Here is a 27,500-nt window from a genome sequence, read left to right as displayed (position 1 = left end):
TTCCAAGCAATATGGTCATGACTTGTCTTCGTCTCACCATTTCCCAAAGAAGAGAGCTGAAAATGTGATATTCAGCTAGTTTGTTATTATTTAGAATTAAAATTGAACAGCATCACTGGTAATTAAATGATGCTGCTTTAGCTCAGACAAATCATTAGCTTTTGGAAATGAATCCACCTGAAGCATTCGTATAAAAAGCTGACGTTTAAATGTTGTTTTATTGGTTTAAATGGGCAAATGTAACCAGACAGAAAAGTGCTATCAAGCCAGAGAACTTCTCAGGGTTACTGTGTCTCCTTCGTTCTTGCAGATTAACTCATCATTTATGTATGGATGTTTCCCCTAAACATTACATATGCTGATGCAAGTACCTCCCACGATTTTTAGCACACCCTTCCCAGGGCTGAAACAGCTCCAAAGTGTCAGATCTTTAATCATAGCTAATTAAAGATGAAAAAGTCCAATTTGATTACTTCACAGAGCTAATTTAGAGCTGGGAACTGCATCAAGTTGAAAGGTGATGACAGTTATATCAACCAACTGCAAGGAGAGCTGCTTACAAAAAGTCTCCTAGCTACTAATAGATTTAGGGCAATTAGACTGTTGACTGCAGTACATCATGGCTGTCAAAAGAATCCAAGGTCATATCCAACACGACACTTACCTGAGCTGATAGATTACAGAAGAATTCACTCTGCTCCCTATGTTGCTGTGATATTCTCAGCACCCCCCCCCACCCCACCCCCCTCCGCCTCCTCTTTTTTTCTGAGGCATTTCCTTACAATGTGTTTTTCTACAATTTAAGACTTTACCCCACACTTTCCTTCCAAATGATGAGGAATGAGGAGAGGAACTAGGTTCTGGGGAATATACTGTATACTGTACTCCTACATGCTTCTTCACTGGTACTCTTGGTTTGCAAGCCAAGCATTGCAGCTGGCCCTGAACAGATTGCCTGCCCACTTTTACTTCTTTCCTCTGAGAAAGGCTACAGTAGGTTACCATTATACTGGTAAGAAATATTTCTAATGAAAGGAGAACATTGTTTCCTCAGTAGTGAATGGACTAATAGTAAGCCACAGGTACTATGCAAGTAAGCAAATAGAATTGGTACATTGCTCAAATCCAGATCTGAAATGTTTTTTGCTGTTTGCACATCTAGAATTACACTATATGTGTAGAATAATATGTGTGTCCATATATATAAATGCATATGGTTCCATGAGTAGCATCATATGTTGGTCCATGAAACCATTTTTGTTCTATATTTTCCATTTATAAGGAATGCTGACACCCAAGAATTAGATGTGTTAGAGAATGGTTATTGGACACTTACATATAATCAGATTTAATAATATAATAGTTCACTACAATTATACAGTACTTTTCTGGACACTCCACTCAAAGACCTTTACAGGTAATGGGGACGCCCCTTCATCATCACCAATGTGTGGCCCCCACCCGGATAACGCCCCAGTCCACTCCCCACATACCAGCTATCAGTGAGGGGGAGAACGGAGTAATGAAGTCAATTCATAGATGGGGATTATTAGGAGGCAATGATTGGTAAAGGCCAGGGGGAAAGAGTTGCACCCCTACTCTTTTCGAGATATGCCCTGGGATTTTTAATGACTATGGATAGTTGGGAACTTGGTTTTACTTCTCATCCAATGGACGGAGCCTTTTTTTACAGTGTCCCCGTCACTATACAGGGGCATTAGGACCCACACAGACCGCAGGGTTCCCAGGAGGTCTCGCATTCAAGTACTGACTGGGTAATAAAGCTGCTGGTTATATTTGGTGTACTGCTCTTGGCTGAGGACGCTGGGACCCCCATTCAGAGCGAGGTGTTAACCAATGGGTAGCTGCAAAGGTGGACTTGCAGTGGAGGAGGGATGTAGAAAAGAGTTTTGCTTATGGTCTATAGCTTTCAGGGAATGACATCAGGAAGGATGATGATTAAGGACAGCGGAAGTGAAAGTGACCTGGTTGTCATCATCCCTCCCAAACTTCAATTATGAACTCTATATAACAGCTAAGGGCAGATGACATTTGTATTCCAGTATTTATGTGATTTCTGATTTCTTATGATTTGCAGTTCTTGTGATCTGTCTTTCTGTCTCTACAGTATTTCATTATTCAAACCATCACCATAAAAAAACGAATGCAGATGTAAAGAAATTAATTTTCAAAATATCACCTACATTATGCTTTGCATGATGTAGTTAAAAATAAAACAGAACAATAATACTTATATAGCTGACTCCATTTGTTGTAAAAAAAATGATTAGTGGGGAATGCGTTTAATAGGCTTAAGAATGTCATCCGAGAGCATGCTGCAAAGTAGAAGATAAGGCTTTAGCTTCAGTTAGCAATCGGCAAACATGAGATAGATTGTCTTTTTTTACACATATTTTGATGGCAATTTGGCTGCCACTGTTCTGTAACACTTTTCCTATTTTTTTGCAATCTTGGTTGTCTGTACTGTTAAGGTCCAAAAATCAGTTGGCTTGTTAAATTAAAGGAAATAACAGTAACTGAAAAAAAGACTGAGGTTTTCTTAAGCAGTCTTCTTTTGAGATAGCAGAGTGACAAGGTGACCTCGGAGAAGCAATTGATAACACCTGAGAAAATCTTTGGGCCCAGCCACCAGCTGCAGACGCAGTTAAATGCATGCCCGCAACGTTTCCTTTTATAGTGTCTTTTCTCGCCTCACTGTTGTGTTGTGCCTGCTGAGACCTGCAAGAGCCTACAGGCTTAACCCTGGCGGGAGGAAGAGAGAATAAGATTTGTGAGAGTTCAAAATGTAGGCACACACCGCAATGGAAAGATCTTGCTAGTTGACCCAGCTTTAAATGGCAAGAATGTTTTAGTAATTACTGTACATTTTGTTTTACAGTAATTGATTAGAGCCCAGAGGATTTGCTAATGTTTACAGCATGTTTCAGTTATTATAATCATCAACTCTTTCTAAGTGCGTTAGAAATGCTCCATTTACAAGCATTTCTAGGCATCTCGCCCAGTAACAATCTATTCTCGTACATTAACAGGGCTTTCTGTTGTACAGTATTCTGTTTAGGCAATGGTGGTAGCAAGATATTTAGGGGATAACTGTTTTTGGTAATGAAGGCTAAATTTTAGAAATAAAGCATATCTTGACATATTACTTTATATGTGATTTTTTTTTTACAAATACTGTCTTGATAAATGTTTGGAATATTTAATCTAATATATTCATGTTATGTAATCTACAAGCCCACTATCCTTAAAATAACTATTTCAAGGGTGAATTCCTACGCTCTTTAAGAAGAGGCTTTTGCTGTTTAAGTAGACTGTGATTCACACTGATAAATACATTATTTCTGGCTTTTTGTCCATTCTGGATGACCCAGTGTGGTTGTTTCAGTGAGGCAGTTTCCTTTTTCCTTTATAGATGTTGCACTATTAAAGTGTTCTTCAGAACAAAGACAATGTAAACATTAGTATAAAATTTCATGGTGAAAGTTTTATTGATTTTTTTTTAAAGAATTTTATTTTTTAGTTTATTTTTATGGAGAAAGCAAGCAAACAAAAAACTATGATCTGTCAGTTGTTTCCCCATTCATTGCCTTTGTTTTATATTGTACGGTACAGTATGTTTTGTATTTAAGCAGAAGGATATCACCATCCAACAAAATATCTGTATCGTATATGTTAACAGTTTTTTTTCCAAAGTATGAAATCACTTACAAAGGTATTGAAGGCCAAAAAGACAAACAAATGACATCCTTAAAAACTATAATAAAATACATAGATTCTCACATCACATTTGTGACAATTGAAAACAGTTTGAATTATTAACCACATTATTATGATATTTTTCTTCAAAGCTTTTTTCTTCAAAGCCTCAAAGATGTTTTGAGCAACACTTACAGATCTTTGTGGTTGTATGATATATTTTGTTTGCTTTTGGGAATTATTTAAAAACAGCAGAGTATATAATTCTGGGATCATTTCTATAACAAAGTAACCAAACTTTTAACCCAAACTTTGTTTGTTTTAGCTTAATCAATGGCTGAAGGAAGATATTTATTTATAATATAAAAACACCTTTTGAATTCATTAAAATTATGCAATATGTAACAGTGATCATAAAATAATAAATATTAAACACACCATCATTTTCAATTCTGCATGTACTGTATAACAAATTAGCAGCTTTTGAAAGTGCCAATTTCAAAATTTTGATTTCCATAATATAACCTTTAATCTATTTCCTTCTACATTATACTGAGCATTGCCACAGCTCCACAGATGATGGTACTCCTCATTACAAGAAAATCTCCTGGGCTCATATTTACTCCCTATATCTGGGATTTTCTTCAAATCCGACTTCATTTATTAGTGAAATGGAATATTTTATCTCATAGAACTTCAAACATAATCCTATTTCTATTATTATAACTGTTGAAAAGTCTAAAGTATTGTTAAAAGATGTATATTAAGAGACAGGGCTTTTTACATAAAAATGAAATTCCAAATGTCAAAGTAGGTGAACATATTATAGTTTTCCTTATTGTAGAGTACCTTACCACCAAAGACAAAGATTTTTTCTACATGTTTAAATGGGTTAAAATTGCATTTCAAGCCCATTTTCAGATCTAAAAAAGTAGCTTTCTTCTTATTAATTCACATAGTGTAGAGTAAGAAAACTCTGATAAAGATGTATACAAGGGTATAGCATTGTTTTTAGATTATTTTCTATTAAATGTGATCATTAAGATGACAACATCTCTTGCTGAAATCCTTATACAGTAGGTTTTGAGATTTACAAAATATCTTATTGTTACTCATGATGCTTCTTGTTTGTTTTGCCTTAAAAGGCAATTTGTTTTTAATTTAAAATTTGCATTAATTTTACATTAATGCGAATCAGTATCAGAGAATATCAAAGGGTAAAAGTCTTTTACTGTATAAGTTCTCTTGTAATAGACAGCATGTACAGTATGTTCTTTTAAGAGTTTTTCAAATTATGCTGGAGCTACCTAAGAAGAATATAGTATGAGTGCTGTTTTGTCTTTTCTTTCAAAAAGGTATGCCTTTCAGCCTGGACTGCAGGGCATTCTTTGGATACAGCGGAGAATCCAAGCCAATAATCTACTGGATGAAAGGAGAGAAGTTTGTCGAGGAGCTGGAGGGTCACATAAGGGAGACCGAAGTCAGGTATCACTGGAGAACGTTTATACCTCTGGGGAAGAAGGAGAATAGATATTTCTATAGCAATTTTAAAGTTGAAAGCTAAAATTTTTGGGAATGGGAAGAAAGTCCACAAGGGCATTTTTTAATGGATAACAGATTTTGGGAATGTTCTTATCTTCCCCAGAAACTAAAAGAATATCATGCCCAATGAATGTAAAGGAAAGAGACATGTAAGGCATCAGGTCTAAATTCAAGTCTTCGTGTAATAATTGTGATAAGTAAATATAGTTCCCGTTATTACACTGTGTTCAACTTTTAACCTTCTTATGGAATACATGAAAATTGTTTATTTATAATTGTAGACAATAGTAGTCAAAAGATCTCGGGAGAACGTGCCACGATTTGTGTAGTCATTTTTGTATTTATATATTTATCTGTGATGGATAAAAGAAACACAGTATGTATTAAAAAACCAACCAGGTACTACAGCAAGAGTGAATGTCCATAACAAGAAAAAACATGCAGTGCTGGCATGCAGTATTTGAGTTCTGTGACAAAACTCCATATAGTTCCATGTTTCTTATTGTGGAACACTGCATATATATATATGTGTGATGAATTGATAGTCTAGATAGAAGTCTTCCAAAACTGTCAATCACTCTTATCAGGTGAAAAAGTTATGAGCTTCACTGATGTGAAGAACTGATATGAATAAAGATTCAGTTTTCTTTCAGCCACACCACAAAAAAAGAAAATACATGTGGTATCTTGGGAACAAGGCTGTAAATGTTTCTTGAGCATGGCTTAAGAAAAGAAGGGGTCACAGGGAGACCTTAATACAGATCGTTTTATAATGTGACACTTTGACACCAAGGGTCTGGGGAAGACTACAGCTTAATTAAGTTGAATGTTAAAGGATACTATAGAGTTCTTTTCAGTTACACCTTGATCTCTCTTCAGTCCATGTACCTCAGTACGAAAATAGAACTTTCACAGCTAGTAATTACCACATAAAACTGTCATGTAAATTGAACCAGACCTATTAAATGACAAATAACAGCCTGTACGCCTCCAGGGCACTGAGTTGCATCTCATAATCATAAAGTACACAATGAATTTCAGTACAACTGCTCCACTACGGCACTCAATGAATGATCCTCAATTATAAATCTCACTTTGTGAGTTGTCTTATCAATATGTAATGTGTTTTCCAGAGGCGCCGTGATGATACATTGCATGTTTCGTTACACATTGCAAAAAAGATATTGCAACTCTGGAGGCAGTCCAGAGAAGAGCAACCACATATATTCTTGGGATTAAAGAATTGTTCTACACTACAAGCACTGAACCTTTTTAGTCTTGAACAGAAAAGGTTACGAGAGGACCTGATTCAGCTATTCAAAACCCTCAGACATTAACAAAGCAAACCAGTGTACTTCTTCAAAATCAACGGTGAAACCGAACCAGAGGATGCAACTGAAAGCTCTGTGAAAATGCATTTTAAAATGTGACTTTGCTGTACTTTTTTGTACAGAGTCTGGAAAGGCCAGCCATGTTGTTGAAGGAAATCTCCTGGCGTCTTTCAAGAAATGGCTGGATGAGAACCTCAGATGAATTAGCTCCTAGCAACAAAACAGAATAATGGCCAAATGGCCTCCACTTGTTTGTAACCTTTCTTACCTTCTTGAATTCTTATACAGAAAAAGGAAAAATAAATCAATATTACATTCAGATGTGTTGCTACGTAGGAATCTATCATCCCTTTTGATTGACAAAAGAATCTTAGTTTTAATATGCAGTAATATTTTAATTGAAAGAATCTTGTATTACAAACACTACAAAGTTCCATTTAGAAATCCCACTGTGAATGAAAGGAGATAAAGGAAACCTTTCACAGGAAAACCCTGTAACTTAAGAAGAAATAACATGCCACCTTTCAAGGGAAATATGTGTTTTAAAATTATACTGAAAAAGCATGGCAAGCCATATCAGTGACCCAAATCCATAGGGTTATTCATCAGTGTCTTAAAGAAAAAAATATCTCTGGATGTCCAGTTCAGTAATCATCTCACTTTCTTGTTTGATTACATTATTTTGTTTGGCATTATTTCTCTTGCAGATTGATATAGTAAATATCTACAGTATACTGTATGATGAACAAATGCCTACCAAGGAGTCACACTCTTCCTTTATACACCTCAGTTGTAATCCATAGCAGTTTGGAGAAAACCCATTGCACCAAGAATATAGAATTTTTTTTTCCAATCAGCACACCATGGATATTAATACTAGATGATTTGCTTTGGCACATTACTCAGCAACATCAAGGCTGAGTATATCTTTGTAATCCTGCAGAAACAATACTTCTTCTAAGTGAAGTGATGGAGTCCTATGGGAGATCCTTTATCAAAGGCCTGACATTTTTCTTTTTTTTTAGCAAAACAAATGTCCCATTGAGGAAAGTAACACGGGAAATGAGTACGCTGACTTTGACAAAACCATATCTGACAAATGTAGATGATAAGATTTGATTTCACTGCTACCACTCCACCTCCCTACCAGTGATCACTGTATAAACAATAAATCAATGTCAGGCCTTACCATTCAACAGGGCCATCAATCTGCAGCTGTAACACTGAGTGGCATGTGTGCAAGGTAGAGTTCCTATAGGCCACTGTGCTCTGCAGACTCCCAGAGTCTCTCCGAGCATGTGGATTATTGATAAGAACCGCCGTCTACATGAAAACTGAATATAACAAATCTAAATTGCTAAGGATTGCTTTCAAAGGTCACTACCAAGGCTTTTATGTGGTACTGTGTGAAGAAATTACGCTGTCAAGACTGCAAGATAAAGACCTAAACACACAAGAAGTGTTCTTTCTTTTGAGCTTTTTTATTTTTTTTTTAATTAAAATCCTCTCAGTTAGTTTTTTAAGAACAGATAATTCTTTAAATAGGCTAAATTCAAGAAAAACAAAAGCTGTCTATTCCACCATATTCAATAAATGTGCCAATTAGACCAACTAAGGAGTTTGTATTATAAAATGTACTACAGTATGTACTATATAATCCTCTTGCTGGCTGCTTAACTGTCCAGTGAGGAGCCAACAGCTCTAGAATTGTCCTGGCAATAAAGATGAATAAGAGGTCTCCTTTGGGAATGTGCAGAGTTCATGGACATGGAAATCTGTCTTTTGCAGTTGTCCTTAGAAAAATGAGACTTTCCTCTGACTGTAATAAAAAGTATTTTTATAACATACTAATAGAAAAGAACAGGAGGTAGAAACTTCTGATTAACGAGATTAACTTCAGCAGTAAACCCCTGGAAGTTTTGTGAAACCAGAACAGCCTATGAAGGCAGAACGCTTGCAGGTCTAATAGCTGACCAGTGTTGTTGTGTTATTGGTGAAAGATTTTTATCCTGTGACTCTCATGTTCAAAACAGGGTTCTTAAAGAGTACCTGGGGGAAAAAGAGGTGGAGCTGTCTTTGACCTTCGATGCAGTGGAAGAGAACGACATGGGGAATTATACCTGCTATGTGGAGAACCATATTGGACGCAGACATGGCAGTGTCATTTTACAAAAAAAAGGTAAAATTTGTTAAGCTAAATGTCTCTGCAATGTGTCTCAGGGTTTTGAGGACTAGAAGGAACATCCTACTCCTTTGGGTAAGCACTCTGTAGGTTATATATGGGGCAGGTGATTAGAAGAGAAACAAATTTAGAATTACCTGTGCTCTGGCCTCTTTTCTTCAGAAAACATACGATTGCAAGATGGGGACTCCTCATAACATCCCAGAATTCTGTCTGGTAAAACAGCCCATGAGTTTGGGTTAACAAACCAAACATTTTTTATATACAGAGAACCACTGAATATTTCTGAGAAAATGTATAAACATACACTGAATATTTAATTGAGGGAAGATTGGCCTATAATTGTGTTCCAGCTAAATCTTGTTTTTACTTTCTATTCCAAGGTCAATTATGGGATGGCAAATTGCTAGTCTCTGAATAGCATGAGTACTTTTCTTCCTATTTTCTCGCTCAACAACAACACAGAACACTGAAAATGAAAGAGAATTTGCAGTGTCGTTATGGTTATTCAAGTTATTTAGGTAATATTTAGACTTTTGCTATGAAAGTGAGCCTCAGACCTACTGTCTTTGTACTGTAGCCTTAGCATTAGAGTTTACCTGCTTGACCTAGCCAATGCAGACATGCCTATCAGTCTAGATTATGAGTAATTTTATTGACAAGAAGAGTGCATTTAAAGCAAATGGTAAGCAGACATGTTGTTTGTACACAGTGAGTGAGGAAGCCCAGAAGTAAAACACGTTTCTTTTGGAAGCAACAATCATAAATATATTAATCAAAAAGTCCCTCTTACCCTCTTAAAATGGCTGATTCATTATCTCAGGGCCATCATTTTACCATGACTTTCTCCTCATGCAAGAGTAACAACTCATTCAGTAAACTCTGGTGACCCTGTAGGCATTTCATTTATTCATTAGTAAAGAAAGCTTTATGATTTGAACCCCTTAATATAAGTCCTAGAGCTATACTGTGATATAATCATGCAATGAATTTGGGGTATGAATATTAATTTGCTCTTTGTCCAATTACAGTACTATAGGAGACATACTGTAAGTACTGTATGATACTTTATATACATACAGTACAGACTGTATATCTTTCAGAAACCGCTTTCCAGGGTTGTGGTGTCTTTTTAAAAACATGTAATCACTATGAATTATGGAAATTAATTGTAGTTATCTTGGGCCATTTCAGTTAGGAAGCAGAATTGTCTAAGACTTCTAATATATGTATTTAGAGTTACAATTAGCAGCCATGGATTGCTTTGTCCTTATTAGGACCCATCAGCATGGCATTTCTTTATGTGGTTCCACCAGAAACAGAAAGAAATACAATGTAATTAATATTTATTTCCATAATTTATAGCAAATGCATGTTCTCGAAAAGAGAAGTTTCATTGGTATTCCTTGTAAGATATACTATACTGTATATAAATCCATTTCACAGATCATATTTACAGTAGCTGTGTTACGCTGATAAGAACAAAAAAAGTTGTCTATAACTGCTAGCTGTGACTATATAACTAGAACCTGACTGCTCAGTTTTGTGAAACCAAAGGGATTAATTAGTATTCATCCCAAAAAATATATATAGTTAACATATTCATGGCTTTTCGTGTCTACCTTTCCATTATTTGTCCGTGTTTAATAACTGTGTACCAGATTATTAAAGTGAGGTATATGGAAAAAAAGGAAAAGGGGAAAACAAGGGCCTAGATCATGATGTAACCTAGATTATGATACCAAATTATTAAACTGCATGAAGTACATTTTCTAAATTAAAAGAAAAAGCTTTTATTTAGCCTGATTTAGTATGAACATCCTCCTAACTTTTATTCTGTTGATTTGCTTTAAAAACAAAAAGTACAGTACCATGTTGGCTTTTAAAAAAAACAAAATAATTAAACACATTGGAACATTGAATGTATATGCTTATGCATAAGAGTAATAAAGATGAGCATATTCAATAACAGGATAAGAAATCTGAAAATCTGAACTGTTTCTGTTAAAAATTGTGAATTTGGTAATTTTTATGTAACTGTATAAATGCTGACATTTTCATTGCCAGTTAATACAATAGCAAAGAGATAAAAGAAAAATTCTTTTCCTCAGGGGACTTGTGTTTGGTACAAATAATATTTCTCTTGTTACAAAGCATTCAAGGTTCCTGACGAAGCTTTAGAGACCTCTTCTGGCAGAAATATTAAAGCATAAAACTAAAGCTTATGTTCATTGTATTGCTCTAGGCCTGGTGCACTTCTCTTTGATACAATATATGTACACTTTCCACAATAACAAAAGAAAATGCTTATTGATTGAAATCTGTGGTAAGATAATAGACCTTGTGTTAAATGGAAGTAATATGAACATCCCTTGTGCTTTAAATAAATGTTAAAAAACAGAATGTTAAATGTTTTTAAGTAAATAACACAGTGTTAGAATTAGAAAATTATTCAATTTTGCCCAAAGCTTCCATAAATGTTCTATATTCTGTACCACCTAGACTGGCTTCTGTTTTATTATTAAAACAATTATATTCCCAAGAACTGAATACTCAGAATTCAAACCTAGTTTATCAAAATAAGAAAAACCTTATATTGTAACTCTAAGATTGTCCAAGTCAGTAATCTATCAGTGTGCTCTAGTCCATTACTTTCTATTGACCTTATAGACTGAGGTTAAAGTGAGGCTGTGTTCCTCCTGTCTTAGAGAACGATAAAAAAAATGATCAAATTCCAAAAAAAAGGTAAATGACATTATTCTACCATTGCACAGCTTATAACTGTCATATGTTTATTTTACAGGCTATTACAATGTAAACTGAGAAAGCAGTGTACTACTGTATGTCTTTTTCAGTTGCCACGCTTGGTTTCTACAGTAATGTAGGAAGGATACTGCTGAGAATGCAAAGATAAAAAATGTATTGTGCAATGAAAGATGAGATTGATTGCTGGCATTTGTTGAATGGCAGAGGAGTCGAACCTACGCGTGTGTTATTCAACCACTGTATTTTGAAAAAAGAAAGGGACATTTTCTTTCTCTTTTCACGTGCAGGCATTATTTGGACAGATTTAGCTACAAATAGGGGGGTTGCATGAATTTCTGCTACCATATACAGGCCCGATATACAGTATATCTAATTTCACACTCAGAACACACCACTGCAATTGTTCCATGTGAAATATCTCCCAGCCTTGGCAGTCCTCTATCTTGAATTGAATTCTCCTATCCATCCAAAATGCATCAGTGAGAGAAACACAACTGTTATGTACAGTAACACTTTGTAGTTAGTCCTAAAAGTAGACAAATGCATGCTTCATATACAGTGTCATGAAACCGTAATACCTATTTAAATCTTTTCATTGACCCTCTTTCATCTTTGGCTTGTGCTAATGATTTAGGGAGACAGTCATTTGTTTTTTGGTTGTTCTGATTTAGATATGTACAGAGTGGAACTTGCAGGTGGCTTGGGAGCTATCTTGCTGCTGCTTGGCTTCCTCACTGCCATCTACAAGTGTTATAATGTGGAGATCATGCTGTGCTACCGACGGCACTTTGGAAGTGATGAGACTGAAGACGGTAAGTTGAGGGACGCATGCCAACTTCAAGCAGCGATTCAGAACTGCACCTGGAGCTTGTAATTCTATTAAAGATTTACATAAAGAAGTTAAAGGATCTGTTACAGGTCTTGAGAAAAATACTACACATTGCCATCCTGTTTTTTTCACATTATGAGAATTATTCATTACCCCCTGGAAAAATTCAGTAATATTTTATAAACAGTACATTTGTATTTTTCAGTATGATTACAAACAACAGATGTTAACACAGCTTGCTCTTAACGTAAAGTTTATTATTCAGTTTTTATAATTGTCCTAATAATAAATAGAATAATGCTAAAAGCCATGAGAAAGCCTGAGAGAGGAGATAACCAACAGAATACCATTAATAAAGAACACAAAATATGTCACACACATTTATATTCACCTCTTTTCTTCCACAGACAATAAAGAATATGATGCGTATCTTTCATACACCAAAGTGGACCTTGAATCGCTGGATCATGAAACCAGTGAAGAAGAGCAGTTTGCCTTAGAAATCCTTCCCGATGTTTTGGAAAAACACTATGGCTACAAGCTCTTTATTCCAGATCGTGACCTTATTCCCAGCAGCAGTAAGTAATTCTGTATTTCACACTTCTTTTTGCCTCAATGGAGTTTTTCATTTCAAACTCATTTTGTTGTCAGGTATTATCAAGTCAAGCCATCTCAAGGTCTTGTTGTTACTGTTTGCATTTTTGTTCTGTTTCTCTGTTTCGTGCCTTTTAGAAAAATAATGTCAATTTGTTGCTGTATATAGTACTAACTATATATTGTAGTTTTTGTCTGTATTTCTCTGTGCCTACCAGCAGCTATTTATCTTGATTGCTTTTCTTATAAGAAAGGTCGATATGGCTGTATTGGGGTGTCTTCCAGTTAAATAGACAGAGGTACAAACTCATAGTGGTGGAGATAATAGACATGCTGTGTGCTGTGGTTAATGTTGCCGAATCATGTTTAAGACTACTTTTCTGGTAAAAAAAAAGTGTAATAAAGTATTGTTTTGCCCCCATTAAAATAAAGCTTATAAAATTAACAAAAGTTAGATTGATTGATGTACAGATTCACCTAGTAGAACAAATTCAGTCATTATTAATTTAATTAGTTACTCAGTTTGGTATTTACTTGTTTTCTAATGTATTAGGAGAATTATTAAAAAAATAAGAAAAAATATTTCTTTCCTCTATACTATCATACTTTAAAAACGGGATATAGAAGTAGAAGTCTAATTAAAAATATATAATTAAATGCGTTTACTACCCACAAGCTATGGAGGTCGACATAGTGTAACAGCAATAGGATGAGTCTTTGAAAATATTGCTTCAAAATATTGTAATAAGGCAGAACCCATCATTAGCATGTAACACATTTACAAATCACACGAGAATCTGAGCAGATAACATCATTTGTTTATAAAACTAATCTGTATAAACTAGGATTCCTGGCACTTATTTGTATTAATTGATTTACATAATCATGAGCCTCGTAAAAAAACTGTACAGCGCAGTGTTGCTTGTACAAATTGTGTTATTTATGCACTGCAAATTGACCATGAAATTGCAATGTGTTGTCGTTCTTCCATCATTAATTTTGTAGGAGCTAAGGAACATGAAGAAAACATTAAATAATCTCTCTCCTTATATATCTGTAGAATATGTACAGTATATAGTATACGGTATGTGTTCACAAACCTATGATCAAATGCTCACTTGTAGAATATTGTATTTTTTTGTACAGGCCAAAACACATACTAGTGCTTCATATACCTGCAAAGATAGAATAATACTTCAGGGATTCTGATATGAGTCACAATTGGGGTTTTTTTTTCAAACTACAGAGCAGCAAAGAAATGGGTAAAAGGCAACCTCTTAGGCGTGCATTTCATGAGCCTCATACTGTATACAAACTTTTAAATAATACCTCTGGCTAATGTACTTAGCCATTATATTCATTAAATAAACAGAAGCTAGATAGAGTTTCCTTCTTTACTTGATTTAAAATCATTTTGTCCACAATTACGTTGGAAACATTTGAACACACTTTGTAACACAGCGACTTCTTTTCCCATTGTTCTTGAAGATTCCGTCTCCGTCTTGTGCTCATCATGTTTCAGGGGGAGAAAGTACACTGAAAATTAGATTATCATACAAATGTAAATTGAAAGTGGAATACTACTGTGTCATAAATCGGTGTTAATTCACAGTTAGGATACAGACAATGTAATAAAATCAGCCTTTGGGAAAATCTATTAATTCTTTATAGGCTCTTAAAAGCTTCAGCATTACTCAATTTAATTCTTAAATAAACACTCTAACAATAATATAACAGTCATACATAAGGACTTTTAAGAATAGAGAAATGTATGATAATTGCTATTTTTGTACAGTAGAGTACAAACGTGTGACATAAACTCTTTTTAATCCTAATGTGCCTTAATTGAAACTCTTTAATTCTTGATGGTTTTTAGTATTTTCATCAACAATCTTATTTGTAACATGATGCCTTTTAGTAAAATGAGAATAAAATGAGAAAATGAGTAAAACCTACCTTTTGGCATGTTGTGTCCTCTTAGCCCTATGACAAGGAGAGCTCTCTCGTGTTACTTGGGGACCACGTATGGATGGCAGTTTTCATGTCTTTCCACAGATTCTAAATAGGATTCAAATCAGGACGTTTCACTCAAGGACACTTGTTTTTTTTATTCTTAAGCCCCTCCAGTGTAGCTTTGACCTTGGTGCTTTGGATCACCGTCATCCAGAAAGGTGAATTTCCGTCCTAGTTTCAGGTCTTTAGGAGACTGAAGCAGGTTTTCCTCTGATTTGCCTGCACTCTGCTCCATCCATTTTCCCCCTCAGTCTTGACAAGCTTCTCAGTCCCTGCTGGTGAGAAGCAGCCCCATAACATAATGCTGCCACCATCGTGCTAACAGTAGGGGTGGTGCTGACTGGGCAATGTGCTGTGTTCTTTGCACTAGATGTAACATTTTGCATTTAGAACAAATGTTGCGATTTTGTTTGGTCTGACCACAAAGCTAATTTTGTCACATTTTTCTTGTTTGTTTTCAGTGCTTTTTTAAGTACCACTTAAATGTTTTGTTGCAAACTCCAAGCGGGATTCGAGACGTCTATTTTCAGGAATGGCTTGCCATTCTGCCACATTGTCCAGCTTGAATACATGGACATTTTCTCCTATCTCTCCATTTATCTCTGTAGTCTGGTTAACCTCACAGTTAACCTCACAGTGACATCTCTTCTCTCCATTTCTAGCTACTCAGTTAGAAAGGACAGTCTGATCTAGGCAGTGTGTGAATACTATAACACACCTTCCATTTCTTGATGATCAACTCTGCCATGATCAAAGGGATATTGAGTGTCTTTGAAATGTCTCGATCTGTGCCTTTCTTCAACTTTATACCTGAGTTGTTCTGAAAGCTCCGTAGTCTTCATGTTTGTATCTTTTTGTTGAAAATCACTAACTGGATGACCTTATAGAGAAAGATGGATTTATTCTGAAATCGTGTGAACCCTTTTATTGTACACAGGAACAGAACACCCAGCTAATTGAGTGGCTCATTAATGTAATCTTGAGCACTTAAATTAATGTAGGTTTGACACAGAAAAGGTTTTGAATTCTTATTCAGTCATGACTTTTTCATTCTTCTTTCATATTCTCTATTTACTTTATTTTATTTAGTCTGCAAGGGAACTTACTTGCTTTGAATGTGTAGAGTAGGTGTAATATAAAAATGTTAATTGAGGCTCATGACTGGAAGTTTTAAAGCAACAAAATGTGAAAACTATGCAAGGGTCTGCATTCTTTTGCAAGGCACTGTAACTGATGTCCTAGTTAATTTTCAGTTGTTGGTACAGTATGGGATTGGAAATAGGAAGGACATTAACTTGAGAATCAAATCATGATAAAAAATCATACTTAAGATAAGACCTACCCTTTTTGAGGATGGCTGAAGATGCTACAGAAACATGAATAAGTGTCCATAGGCACGTCTGGTCTAAATGGGGCATCATGAAACACAAAAAATGCCTTTTGTTCATCACCCAGAACTGTTGTTTTTTTGTTTAACTTATACAACCTGCAATGCATAACATGGTTAACATTCTGCTGTATTTATTTAAACAACAGTTTCTTCTCTAGAGATCAAGTCACTGTTTAACATTCGGCAGCTCAAAATGCTTTTGTTTCCTAATTAATCTAATTCCTAGAAACCAAGCAAATTTTGGTCCCAATGCAGAATGCATATTGTTTAATTAAGCAGGCTAAAACAGCTGTGGTAATATTCTAGAAAACATGACAATGTTTTCATTGATATGTAATAATACATTTCCTGTGGACTTCAACTTTTGGAGGCAAAGATATTATCCTAATCCTCATGGTGCCTAATATTGAGTTTTTTAGTTCCTTAAGATGTAGGTTGGAAATAATGAAGTAACTCAATGAAATATCAGATATGTCTAAAAACATCTTTTTTTCTTTATAATATCTTAGGAAACATGATTAATGCAATATAGTCATCTCAGAATTATTAAGGAAACTTTGATTAGAAAACATTCTTCTAGGGTACACAAAAGTGATATTATTGTAATCCTGGTCTAGTGTAGTGTTCCATATGCTTTTAGGAATAAGAGTTAGTGTTTAAAGACACAGCAATGTGGAGGTATGGTTTTGGGCTCTGAATTCAGAACTGTGAGGTTGGCACTTTTGTTGTACCCTTCAACAGGGCACCTAATAAGAATATAAGAAAGGTTAGAAAGGAGAGGAAGCCTTTTGTCCCATCTAGCCTGTTTGATAGTTAGTGGTTAATTGATTCAAGGATCTCATTGAGCCATTTCTTAAAAGAAGCCAATCAGAATCAGATAAATTGGGAATCAGCTTTAAAAACATGGCTGGGAAGCTTGTTCACTCAGATTACTCCAGTTCCAATTTAAGTCAGTTTAGATAAAAGCATCAGCCAAACAACATTTTATTATTGATTAATTAAAGAAAACTGTGACCATGAAACGTTCAGTACAAGAAGGTTGATTGGATGTATTGACCATGGGAATTTATGTGGTGGTACAAAATATAATTACAAGATAAATTAACTCTTTATAAATATGATTTGCTATTTTGGCTTTTGTACTTATCCGTTAACAGCAAGATAAAATATTTAGAAAAACATTGTTTAATGGAGAAAGGTTTGACTTTTATTTTGTAACAGATGGCATATACTGTACATGTCTGTGTTGTGAATTCATGACCATCGACATCCCATACATCTGTGCATGTATAGTACAAGATGCAAAGAGGCCAGCTCCAAAGCTGTTAAATTTTAATAGGTAACTTTCTTTTTTTCTCTCTATCATCGCACTAAGTTTAGAATCAGTCTTAGGTGGAAAAATAACCACTTTGCTGATTGATTCCCTTTCTCTATTTGCTTTTCAGTTTATATTGAAGATCTTGCAAGGAGTGTGGAGCAGAGCAGGAGACTTATCATTGTCCTAACACCAGAGTTTGTTGCCAAGCGAGGATGGAGTATCTTTCAGTTGGAAAATAGACTCCACAGCATGTTGGTGACTGGGGAAATCAAAGTCATCATGATTGAATGTACAGATCTCAAGGGAGTCATGAACTACCAGGAGGTGGAGGCCTTAAAGCACTCCATTAAAGTGCTCTCAGTGGTCAAGTGGAAGGGTCCTAATAGTAACCAGCTCAAATCCAAATTCTGGAAGCAGATACTGTATGAAATGCCTGTCAAGAAAAAGGAGACACTTTCCCATCGACAGGTCTTGGACTCTGGAGAGCAAGGCCTCTTTGGAGACCTCCAAACAGTTTCTACCATTGCGATGACGACCACATCTGCCTCGCTGGCCCCCGCCCACATGGAGATCCCTGACTTTAACCAGACAAACCACCCGCAGATGAGACATTACTGCAGAGATTATGAGTATGAGTTATCTTCATCCCCTGTACCAATTACAGCCATGGGAAACAGGCATATGTATTGTAATATTCCAATGACAGTCCTCAATGGGCAGGTAGCACATAATAACTCTGGTAAAAAGAAGCCAGAAATCCACTTGAACAGTACATTTGTTCCGCTATCTGCAAGGGAACTTACAAGTGATATTTGGTAGAGTGCACTGCTATAAATAGCCTCCATGGCTTCCTTTTATATCTGCATGAAGAATCATTAAGATGAACACAGATTTGACTTACAATGAACACAAGGAACAATTTCTGACTTTTTTTCTTGTTTGTTCATTTTTGAATTTTTGTTCAGGCATAAAAAAATGAGGGTAGCTCCAGAAATAACTTTCCTACTTGAATTTCTCCTTTTTGGGGAAAAGAGATTCACAGCCTTGTGTTAAACGTTCAAGGTGTTGTTATGTACAGTTTTCATATATTTTAGACATAACAGTATAGACTGATTGATTTAATATTAGTTGTTTTCTTTTATTTTTGTGTGTGCGTGAGTGTGTGTGTGTATCTACCCACATTAAAAGGTTGCTTAGAAGGGATTTTGTAGGGGGAGGTATTCACAGTCTTTATGGCACAATTTGTAAAGAGGGGCTGAACAGGTTCTTGTGAGCTTTAAAAATAAAGTTTTATTTAAGTAAATAAACCATAACACAATTTGCAAAAAGAGATTTTCATTGTTTGAAGCCGATTCAGTTTAACAAATTGTTCGTCTTTTGATGCTATTCATGGTTTCCTAAGACTTCTGTGACTTTTTGTGCTGCTTTTGATGGCTCAGATCTCTAAAGACCAATCAAATTTAAGCCTGAATTATTCAAGGAAGTTTCCAGTTTTTATGGTGTATTCTGTGGATAAGATATACAGTATGGAAAAAATTGACTGATTTGTATCATCTGGTACACTTTGCCTCATGTTCTTTTCAAACACTGCCTTGAAGATTTCCAGGTGTTTAGGTACCAATTTGCTCATATGAAGCCAGGTGGAAACATTTATCCACACTTCAGGAAATCCATAAAGACAATGGATCATCTGTGGTGAAACAGCAGTAGATTAAACCTAATCTGTATATGGAATATGTCTGGGGTTTATAAAATAATGGCTTTGTTTTCAATCAGATTCTATATACAATGCTAATAGTACAAACCAACATACTGCGATACATTTATTTTTTGGTTTGTTTTTTTGTTTTCATTTAGTGTTATTTATTTGTTATTTGTAATTTATTTGTTAATAGATTTGTTATTTGTCATGCATTCCAGTGCATCAAATGATGTAAATCTTTCACTTCAATTCCTCCGCTAGGAATAAAGTGGTTCAGAAGACTGGAAAGATATTTATCCTGCTGTTTCTCCTAATTTGAACTGTATTTGTTGGACTGTATGAGTATTGTTTATTCAAGACGTAGTAAAAAGGAGCCAGACTTTTTGGGGATTTGATTTTCTTCTGGTCTGAGTTTACATTTTAACTGTTTTCACAAATGCATCTCTCTCATTGTGTTTTCACACATAATGCTTAACAGAAGAACTGTCCCCCGATATTTACCCCAGATCATAAACTGTCCAGTACTTTTATAACCAAAAAAATAAAGAAAGGTACAATTTGGTAATGAACCATGAAAAAAACTTTGCTTCATTTGAAACGACTGAGAAAAAATGATATGTTTGTCACATGAAGAAAAAGGTTTCCTTCTGCTCGTTTTTATTTTACAGCAGTGTTTCTAAATTGTGTTTCTCACTCTTTTTCTCCATGTCAGATTTTCAGTATTTTTTCATTTATATAATGTCTAATGCTGAAGTATTCTTTCTTCCAATTACTTGTAAGTTGAAGTAGATTAAAATTCGTGTTTTGCAGTTAGGTTTTATGTTTGTTTTTTAAAAGACTTTGAGTTTCCTAAGGCTGAATCGAGACTTTATCCTCCCGATATTGTCTTCATTACTCGAGGCATTAAGAGTTAATACAACAGCAAATGTGTATTCAGTAATCATAGGAAAGAGCACCACCTAGTGTTTACTGCAGTTTCTTTATCCGAGGTCTTTACAGGGCTTCCATTCTTACATTATGTAGGTACAGGTAGTGGACAGAAAAATGGAAACACCTGGTAAATGAGGGACAACAAGAAGCTTGAAAACAAGGGCTTCCACACAGGTGGGAGCTTAAACATTAGTTAAAGGAAATAACATTCTAGCACCTTAGGCTCATACTGTATATAAAAATGCTGGTCAGTCCTGGATGCCTATAACTGTGGCTTGCATGGCTGCAAAAGGCGACCACAGTGGCTTTAAAAGAGAGGATGTTGGGGTGCATGTGGCAGGAGCTTCAAGGAGTGATCAAGGCAGCTGAGTTTGTTCAACAGCGTCTAAGGTGATGACATCATAGAACGCCAAGAGAAAGACATTATCAGTAGTCAGGCACACATACGCGAGGATTGTGCTATTCTTGCATTAGTTCACAGTGCTAGGCAAATGTGGAAATCAGCTGCAGCTCGGATAACTTAAAATTTCAACTGGGGACAAGCAGTGTTTTCCCAATGATGTTATCCATGTTATATAGTATGATGGCCTTCTTGGTCACCTGATCACAACTGAGCATTTATGGGATATCCTGGAATGATATCCAGAACATTGTTTTTCACCTCAACTAGGCATGAATTAACTGAATTTCTCATGGAATAATGATATCACATCTCATTTACAGAATTCCAGACGCTATGCCAAAGCACATATACAGTAGACCATATTGGAACAAGTAATAGGTCTATTCCATGCTGAAAAGAGAAGAAACACAGCGTTTCGGCTGTGAAGCCCTATGCCATGCCCGAAGAAGGCTCCACAGCTGAAATGTTCTGTTTTCTTTCTTCTCTTTTCAGCATGGAATAAACCTATTACTTGTTCCTTTGCAGCCTACGCATGCTGACGCAGCTACCCACCTGAACTACTGTAGACCATATCGGATGCTTGTGGTGACCCAAAACCCTGTTAAGTGACTTTACATACAGTAGGCGTTTCTATTTTTTTGTCCATTACCTGTACCTGAATGACTGTTTACTTCTCTATTTATTGCACTTGACTTCGAATCAAGTTCTTACAGAAACAAATAAAATGCGATTTTTATTACTGTCGAAAAATTGTGACTGGACAAAAAAATAAATTGTCAAACAAAATGTTATAAAATGTGTACTATATTGTTCAAAACAAATAGAAATGTCATTTGATTTAGTATTTTCTCTAATGGTTATTAATGCATGTTCAGGTCAACATTCGACAAGCAATATGAACTCAGAAGCAAGATAACATCTTGTTTAGAACTGTAATTTGTTAACCTGAAGATCATAAACAGAAATAAAGGCAGAGAGTGTGCAAAAAAACAAAAAGGATTTGAAAACGTATGTTTGTTGAATCCTCTTAAGTCTTTAACTACAGTATACTTGGAACAACTATATCAATGATCCTTGAAGTGAAGACCTTATTACTATATTCTAATGACTATAAATACAATTTCAGAAACATTACTTTTTTAAAAAAGAACTTCGAATCTTTGTACTAGTTCCTTTTTAATGTGTTTTTAAACTTCTAAAATATCTTTTGGAATATTGAGTTTTGTTAACAAAAAACTGCATAGATCTGAAAACAAATAAATATTGTTTATCCAATCAATAACCTAGAGTACATTTTTCTAATTATGTATGCAGATCTTTCTGCTGCCAATAGTTCATGAAGTTTCATAATTTTTTAGTGGTTTTTTTTCAGTCATATACAGTAAACTGAATTATTTGTGAATTTATGATATTCTATGTAAAACAAATGTAGGCCCTAGGAATTCCTCTATAATGTCATATGTTTGGCTTCTCTGTAATTGTAACCTGTAGCTTAATGCACAACAGGAAACTGTTAAATGCTCCCCTGAAGATGCCAAAAAGGACCACATAGCATTAACTTGAGAGTTAAATTAAAAATTGAAGATAGTGTTGCAATACTCTCTTTAGAAATCCAGTTGTATTTGCAACACTGGTATGTTGCAATCAAGAAAATTCAGACAATAAAATGAGATCATGTGATAATTTACTTCTTGTCTATCGAGAAAGGCTTCTGATGAATTAACACAGTTAATCACTACATCATTCTAGAGATAGTTAATAAAAAAAGAAGAAAGAGAATGAGTTTTAAAATCTAAGTATCAATTGGCTTGAAAACCTTGCCTACCATGCAGTTGTATGAAGAATATAAAGACAGTTTATCAGACAAAGTATGATAAATGTTTCTGAAGCAGCTTTTTTAAAGCTTTCATTTACTGAATCTTGCACTTACCAGTTTCCATCATGATGTATAAAACACATTTATCACTAAAATACAAAATATTGTTTGTACAAGCAATATCCAAAAGAAGGATGCATTTAGTGGCATGTTTTACTGTTTCTCTTTCATTTTAGGAAAAAATGCAGTTTTTACAAGAAGTATAAGTTGAAATGGTCTGGCAAATTTGCTTTCACAGAGACAGCATGGTCTAGACTTCAGTTGCAGAAGTCTATACATAAAAAGCATCATCTATAAGTTAAAATAGTCAATCATAAAATACATAAAAATTTACACTAATCAGATTGTTTTTCTTTTTTTTCATAATATTTTTAATAGAATTCTGTAAAATAGCCTCCAATAAAAAAAAACATTTTCTTTTATTTTTTTATTTAAACCTCCTGTTCTTCTAGTACCTGTACTGTATGTACTGTACACGTATCAAATAGTACAGATTAATCAAGTTCACAATAACTATTGTATGTGTGATGCTAAAGTCATGTCTACTGTGTTTGTTTACATACATTTTAATCAAAATGACTGCAGTTTAACTGAGTATGCTGCACCTTATTCAGACTTCAAATAACACGCTCCTTGAAAGCAAAATCAAATCTCTGATAATTGGAACATTCTTTTTAAAAAAGATTCTGCTATGTCCTAATTAGACCTACAACAATCATTCCTCACATCAGGAATATAAGTATATCCTTCAAGTAGCTATCAAGAGGTCAATCTTCAACACTAAGTAAGCTTCAGAACCTTATTCTTGACTAGTAACTAGACATACTATATTTGCTGACATTTTGAGAATCTGTGAAGATGGAGCTAAATTAAATCCAGAAATGTTTTTATGAAACATTTAACTAGTAGTTCACAAAAATGTTTTTGTCTACCTAAGAAGTCATTTTTACTCATAAAATTAAATCACCGTCCTAGTTAAACTGTAGTTTATTCTAAGTCCATCTGTTCTGATTAGAAGTTAATATTTTCAAAGCAAAGTGTTTCATAAGATAATTTGGCATAATGAATCTTACATCTTACATTAACAAACTGCAGCAATAGGTGGAAACAAATTAGCAATATGTTTTTGACATAAATGAAAAAAAAACCCCACCATGTTCTTGTTCATTCCTCCATATTTAATTTTTGCAAGTGCAATGATAATCACATTCTTTTGATTTTAAAGTACAGTACAAAAAAAATACCATTTTCATGTTTTATGGTACCTTGTTACCTTTCAGCAATGTAGTTCTAGAGATTTTTGGAAAATAGCTATTTTTGTATTTAAGGAAGATGGGTTTTACCTTTATATCTATATACTGTAATCCTTCAGTTGAGCTGGCCTTACATTTATTTCTTTTTTCTTCTTATTTCTTCCTTAGCAGTACTTGTAGGTTTAACTTGTCCTGATATTCTATCGAATGTGTGCCATCTGGCATGCTGGTACTGAAAAACAACTAACTTTTTCAAGACATCCTAAAAATATTGTTTTAAACATCTTTCCTACTGACTGAGGATTTTTCCTACTGACTGAGAAGTTTTTGGTGTATGCTTGCTTGATTGATGGACTACAGTATTTGTGCAGTTCGGAGAAGCAATGAAACTTTGCACAGTTTTGTTTTTTTCCCGTAAGTGTTATTTCACAATAATGTATTTACACTGGCAATGTTGTTTAAATGCAAATTGTAACATAACACAAGCCAATAAAATGTCTGCATGAAATATAACCTGCCCTTTTCAACATGTGGCAACCTTTTGTCTGTCTTGTGTGCCTTGGGTCTACTTCAACAGCTGGAAATCCTTGGAATCCCTCTATTTACAGTATCTACCATTTCAAGTAGGCAATTTAGTACATGGTTTCTATTCAAGAAAGAGGGTTTATTTATTTGTGTTTCCATTTGAATGAATCCATACAGGCAAAATTAACTATGCAACCATTCCTCATCACTTGAAAAGTCCAATAAATTGAAACCTATTAAAATAAGAATTACAAAACTTGCATATCAGATGCATAGATGCCTGGTAGTTTTGTAACTTAAATCAATTCCCATGTTAATTGTCATCAATTAAATGATCTCCTTAGTTTTACAGTATATACCCTTTTATTACAATTTAGCCATAAACACTGAGAAACTTTGTGGCCATAGACAATCTGGAACGCCATTGAAAAGCTCAACTTGGGCTTAGGCAGGCTGTTGTAATTACTGTTTAAAGCACAGCTGGCCTAACTGGTATTTGAATCCTGACTATTTTCTACCCCGTAAACACATCCCCTTTACATAGTTATTTCATAATGAACCACTATCATTTTTGTCTTAATTTGCTCCATGCTAACCACGTGCAACTGGTTAATTAAACTGGAGTTTGCAGCCTCAGCATAACTTATAAAAACTATTGGAGAGAAACAGGAGAGGTTATAATAAATAATAATGTTGAATGTTATTAGTTTCTACTTACAGCAGCAACCCATTGTTGTCAGGATCTATGTATATACTGTATAATAACACTTAATGAAACTAGGTCATTAATGGTGCTTTCTCAACTTTGCCTTATACTGTGTAACAAATATATAATTATGTAATAGTCCGAACTGTGCTTAGCTTGTTCATTCTCTCTATTTTTTGCCCCTGTCCCAGTTTGTTTTGGAAATGACATGTGTCTTTAAATAGCTGGGATATTCAGGGGTTCACTCACATGGGTTCAGGACTTCTAGGGCTTTCGGCAGGGAGACTGGAAAAAGAGAACTGTTAGACAAACACTTATGGAAATTAACTACATAAGCAACTGATTGACCTGAGAAAAGCTAGAGACAAGTACACTAGTTCATATTCATGTAAATCCTGTTATATGTTAAACACAATGCAGGATCACACTAATTCATTGTCAAGGGACTGTTTTGAAGGTTTCAGCGCAGTACTTAGCCTATATAGTTTCCATGCAAATTAGTCTAGTATATTATGCCAGATGTAGGCTTAACAGTAGATACAATAGCATCTGTCCATGAACATGGTTGAAGTGAATCCAGAGCCTATCCCAGCAAGCAACAGGCACAATGCAGGATACACCTTGGATGGGACGCCAGTCCATTGAAGGGTACACTAAGACAAAGACACACACACCAGGGCCATTTTTCTTAAATAACCTACCAGTGTGTCTTTAGACTGTGGGAGGAAACCAGAGCACCTGGAGGAAACCCACACAAACATGGGAGAGCATATAAACCCCATGCAGATAGCACCCTAGGAATTGAACTTAGGGCCCCAGCTCTGTGAAGAAGCAATAATAGCGTCACTTTGAGACCTGAAGCAGGCCTCTGCTGTGTTTGGTTACAGAGATACAGTATAACAAAATGTTTGAGGGGAGAAAATTGAGATTGGCTCTGGAGGGCAGGACCAGTAGGAGGTTTAACCATTGCACCACTGCGCCAACCAATACCATCTGAGAAAAAAAAGTGTTCTGAGCATTTTATATTAGAATTATTAATTACAGTGTAATATTACCCTATGGTAATACATTATCCAAGCCTCTCTTCTTTTTCATTTTTCATTACAGATTTTTTTAAAATATACTATTATAAAATATTTTTTTAATTAGTAACTAGGGGAGATTCTCATTCACAAAGTTTTAATTGGTTTAAATAGTGTTTAATATTATTCAGATATATCCATAATTACTCATCAAATAATTAATTATAATACTTTTGAGAACGTTTCCAGCACTAGGAGTGTTAAACATGTTAATATTCTATCAGGTAATATTGTTCTATGCATAAAAGCAAATCTTCTCAGCAACTACTTCCAGGATAAAGTGCTTTTTGATCATTACATGTACGCAGATATATGATTTATATTTTTAAAAAATAAATATATTCAGTCATCACAATTAAAAGATTTATGTAGAATGATAAATAATTTAATTTGTGCATAGATTAAAGTTTGTGGTTGTTCCTTACATTACTACACTACGTCCAATACAATTCATCCCTAGGCTAGAATTGCATTTTATTACAGTAAAGCAGCGGTCTTCGCTGTGACCAGAGCTACTATACAAGTACTGCAGAGTTTGAGAGCACGTGAAAATCAGTGTCTTTGCGCACATGTGCGAATATATGAAATATGAAGTGTCTCACTTAGAAATTTTATTTTCTTAAGGGGGGCGGGCAACTTTTGTGCGTTTCCTCCGCGTTTTCCGGGTTTAACTGGATGCGAAGTTTCCTGTGTTTGTCGCACAGACCAGCTGCAGCAGCCATGGAGTGACACGCTATCAAACCGCTAACTTTTGCAAAACTTTCATTTTGTTTCATATTTTGTTCTTAAAACGACAGTCATCGAAGCACTAAAATGGCAAAAGATTGCACCGCTAAAAGTCTGGATAAAATAGATCTTTCCTCTCTGAGGGTGAGTACTGGATGACTTGTTTGAGATATATAAGCAGACGTCTTTGTAAACGTTGTTTCAGTAATGTTATCGCTTGTCTATAACACATGAATCACACCTTCAAATTTTGTGTCAGCTGTGGGAACAGGACCTAGAGTTGTTCATTCGTCTTTTGTCACGATAATGAACAATTTAAATACGTGTGTTATCAGTTAATGTTTTCGCAAAAATAACGAGAAAGGCTGGTTCTTGTTTGCCAATGACAGTTGTACTGTGAAGTGGGGTATGCATTGACGGTTGTTCACTAAGTTCAGTTTTTTCTTTTCTTTGGAGCACTTTTTCAAGTTGTTAAATAATCTGGTTTAACTATTTGACTAATTAGATCGATCCAGATACTGTTTTAAAAAAGTGCAGAGTGGGCGTTAATGTTCAAGAGATGTTATGAAAATACTGTTCAGTAAAATACTGTTCAGTACCCAAGCCCAGACAACG

General features: G+C 35.0%; 3 protein-coding genes across 8 annotated transcripts in view; all 3 read left to right on the top strand.

Moving 5' to 3' along the window:
• Positions 1-8,969, top strand: part of LOC148828670 (X-linked interleukin-1 receptor accessory protein-like 2) — an 80,545-nt gene extending 71,576 nt beyond the window's left edge. Inside the window, exons 4-6 of the mRNA XM_088926050.1 lie at positions 5,073-5,202; positions 8,624-8,769; positions 8,935-8,969. Coding sequence (XP_088782176.1) covers positions 5,073-5,202; positions 8,624-8,769; positions 8,935-8,969 — 311 coding nt within the window. The remainder of the gene's footprint in view (positions 1-5,072; positions 5,203-8,623; positions 8,770-8,934) is intronic.
• Positions 8,970-12,211: 3,242 nt separating this feature from the next.
• il1rapl2 (interleukin 1 receptor accessory protein-like 2) lies at positions 12,212-19,934 on the top strand. The gene is made up of 3 exons (XM_088926049.1): positions 12,212-12,350; positions 12,775-12,945; positions 17,810-19,934. Exons 1-3 carry the CDS (start codon positions 12,212-12,214, stop codon positions 18,499-18,501), a joined length of 1,002 nt encoding a protein of 333 aa, XP_088782175.1. The 3' UTR covers positions 18,502-19,934.
• Positions 19,935-26,857: 6,923 nt separating this feature from the next.
• The window catches only part of LOC148828668 (mitogen-activated protein kinase kinase kinase kinase 4), a 62,427-nt gene continuing 61,784 nt past the window's right edge, over positions 26,858-27,500 (top strand). For all 6 annotated transcript variants that reach the window (XM_088925712.1, XM_088925714.1, XM_088925713.1 and 3 more), the window contains exon 1: positions 26,858-27,029. In XM_088925712.1, the coding sequence (XP_088781838.1) occupies positions 26,973-27,029 (57 nt within the window). In that variant the 5' untranslated portion in view covers positions 26,858-26,972. The remainder of the gene's footprint in view (positions 27,030-27,500) is intronic.

This window comes from Atractosteus spatula, chromosome 9 (genome assembly GCF_055471065.1).
Source record: "Atractosteus spatula isolate fAtrSpa1 chromosome 9, fAtrSpa1.hap1, whole genome shotgun sequence".
Lineage (NCBI taxonomy): Eukaryota > Metazoa > Chordata > Actinopteri > Semionotiformes > Lepisosteidae > Atractosteus > Atractosteus spatula.
Note: the sequence above shows the minus strand (reverse complement) of the source record. Positions and strands in the feature narration are given on the sequence as shown.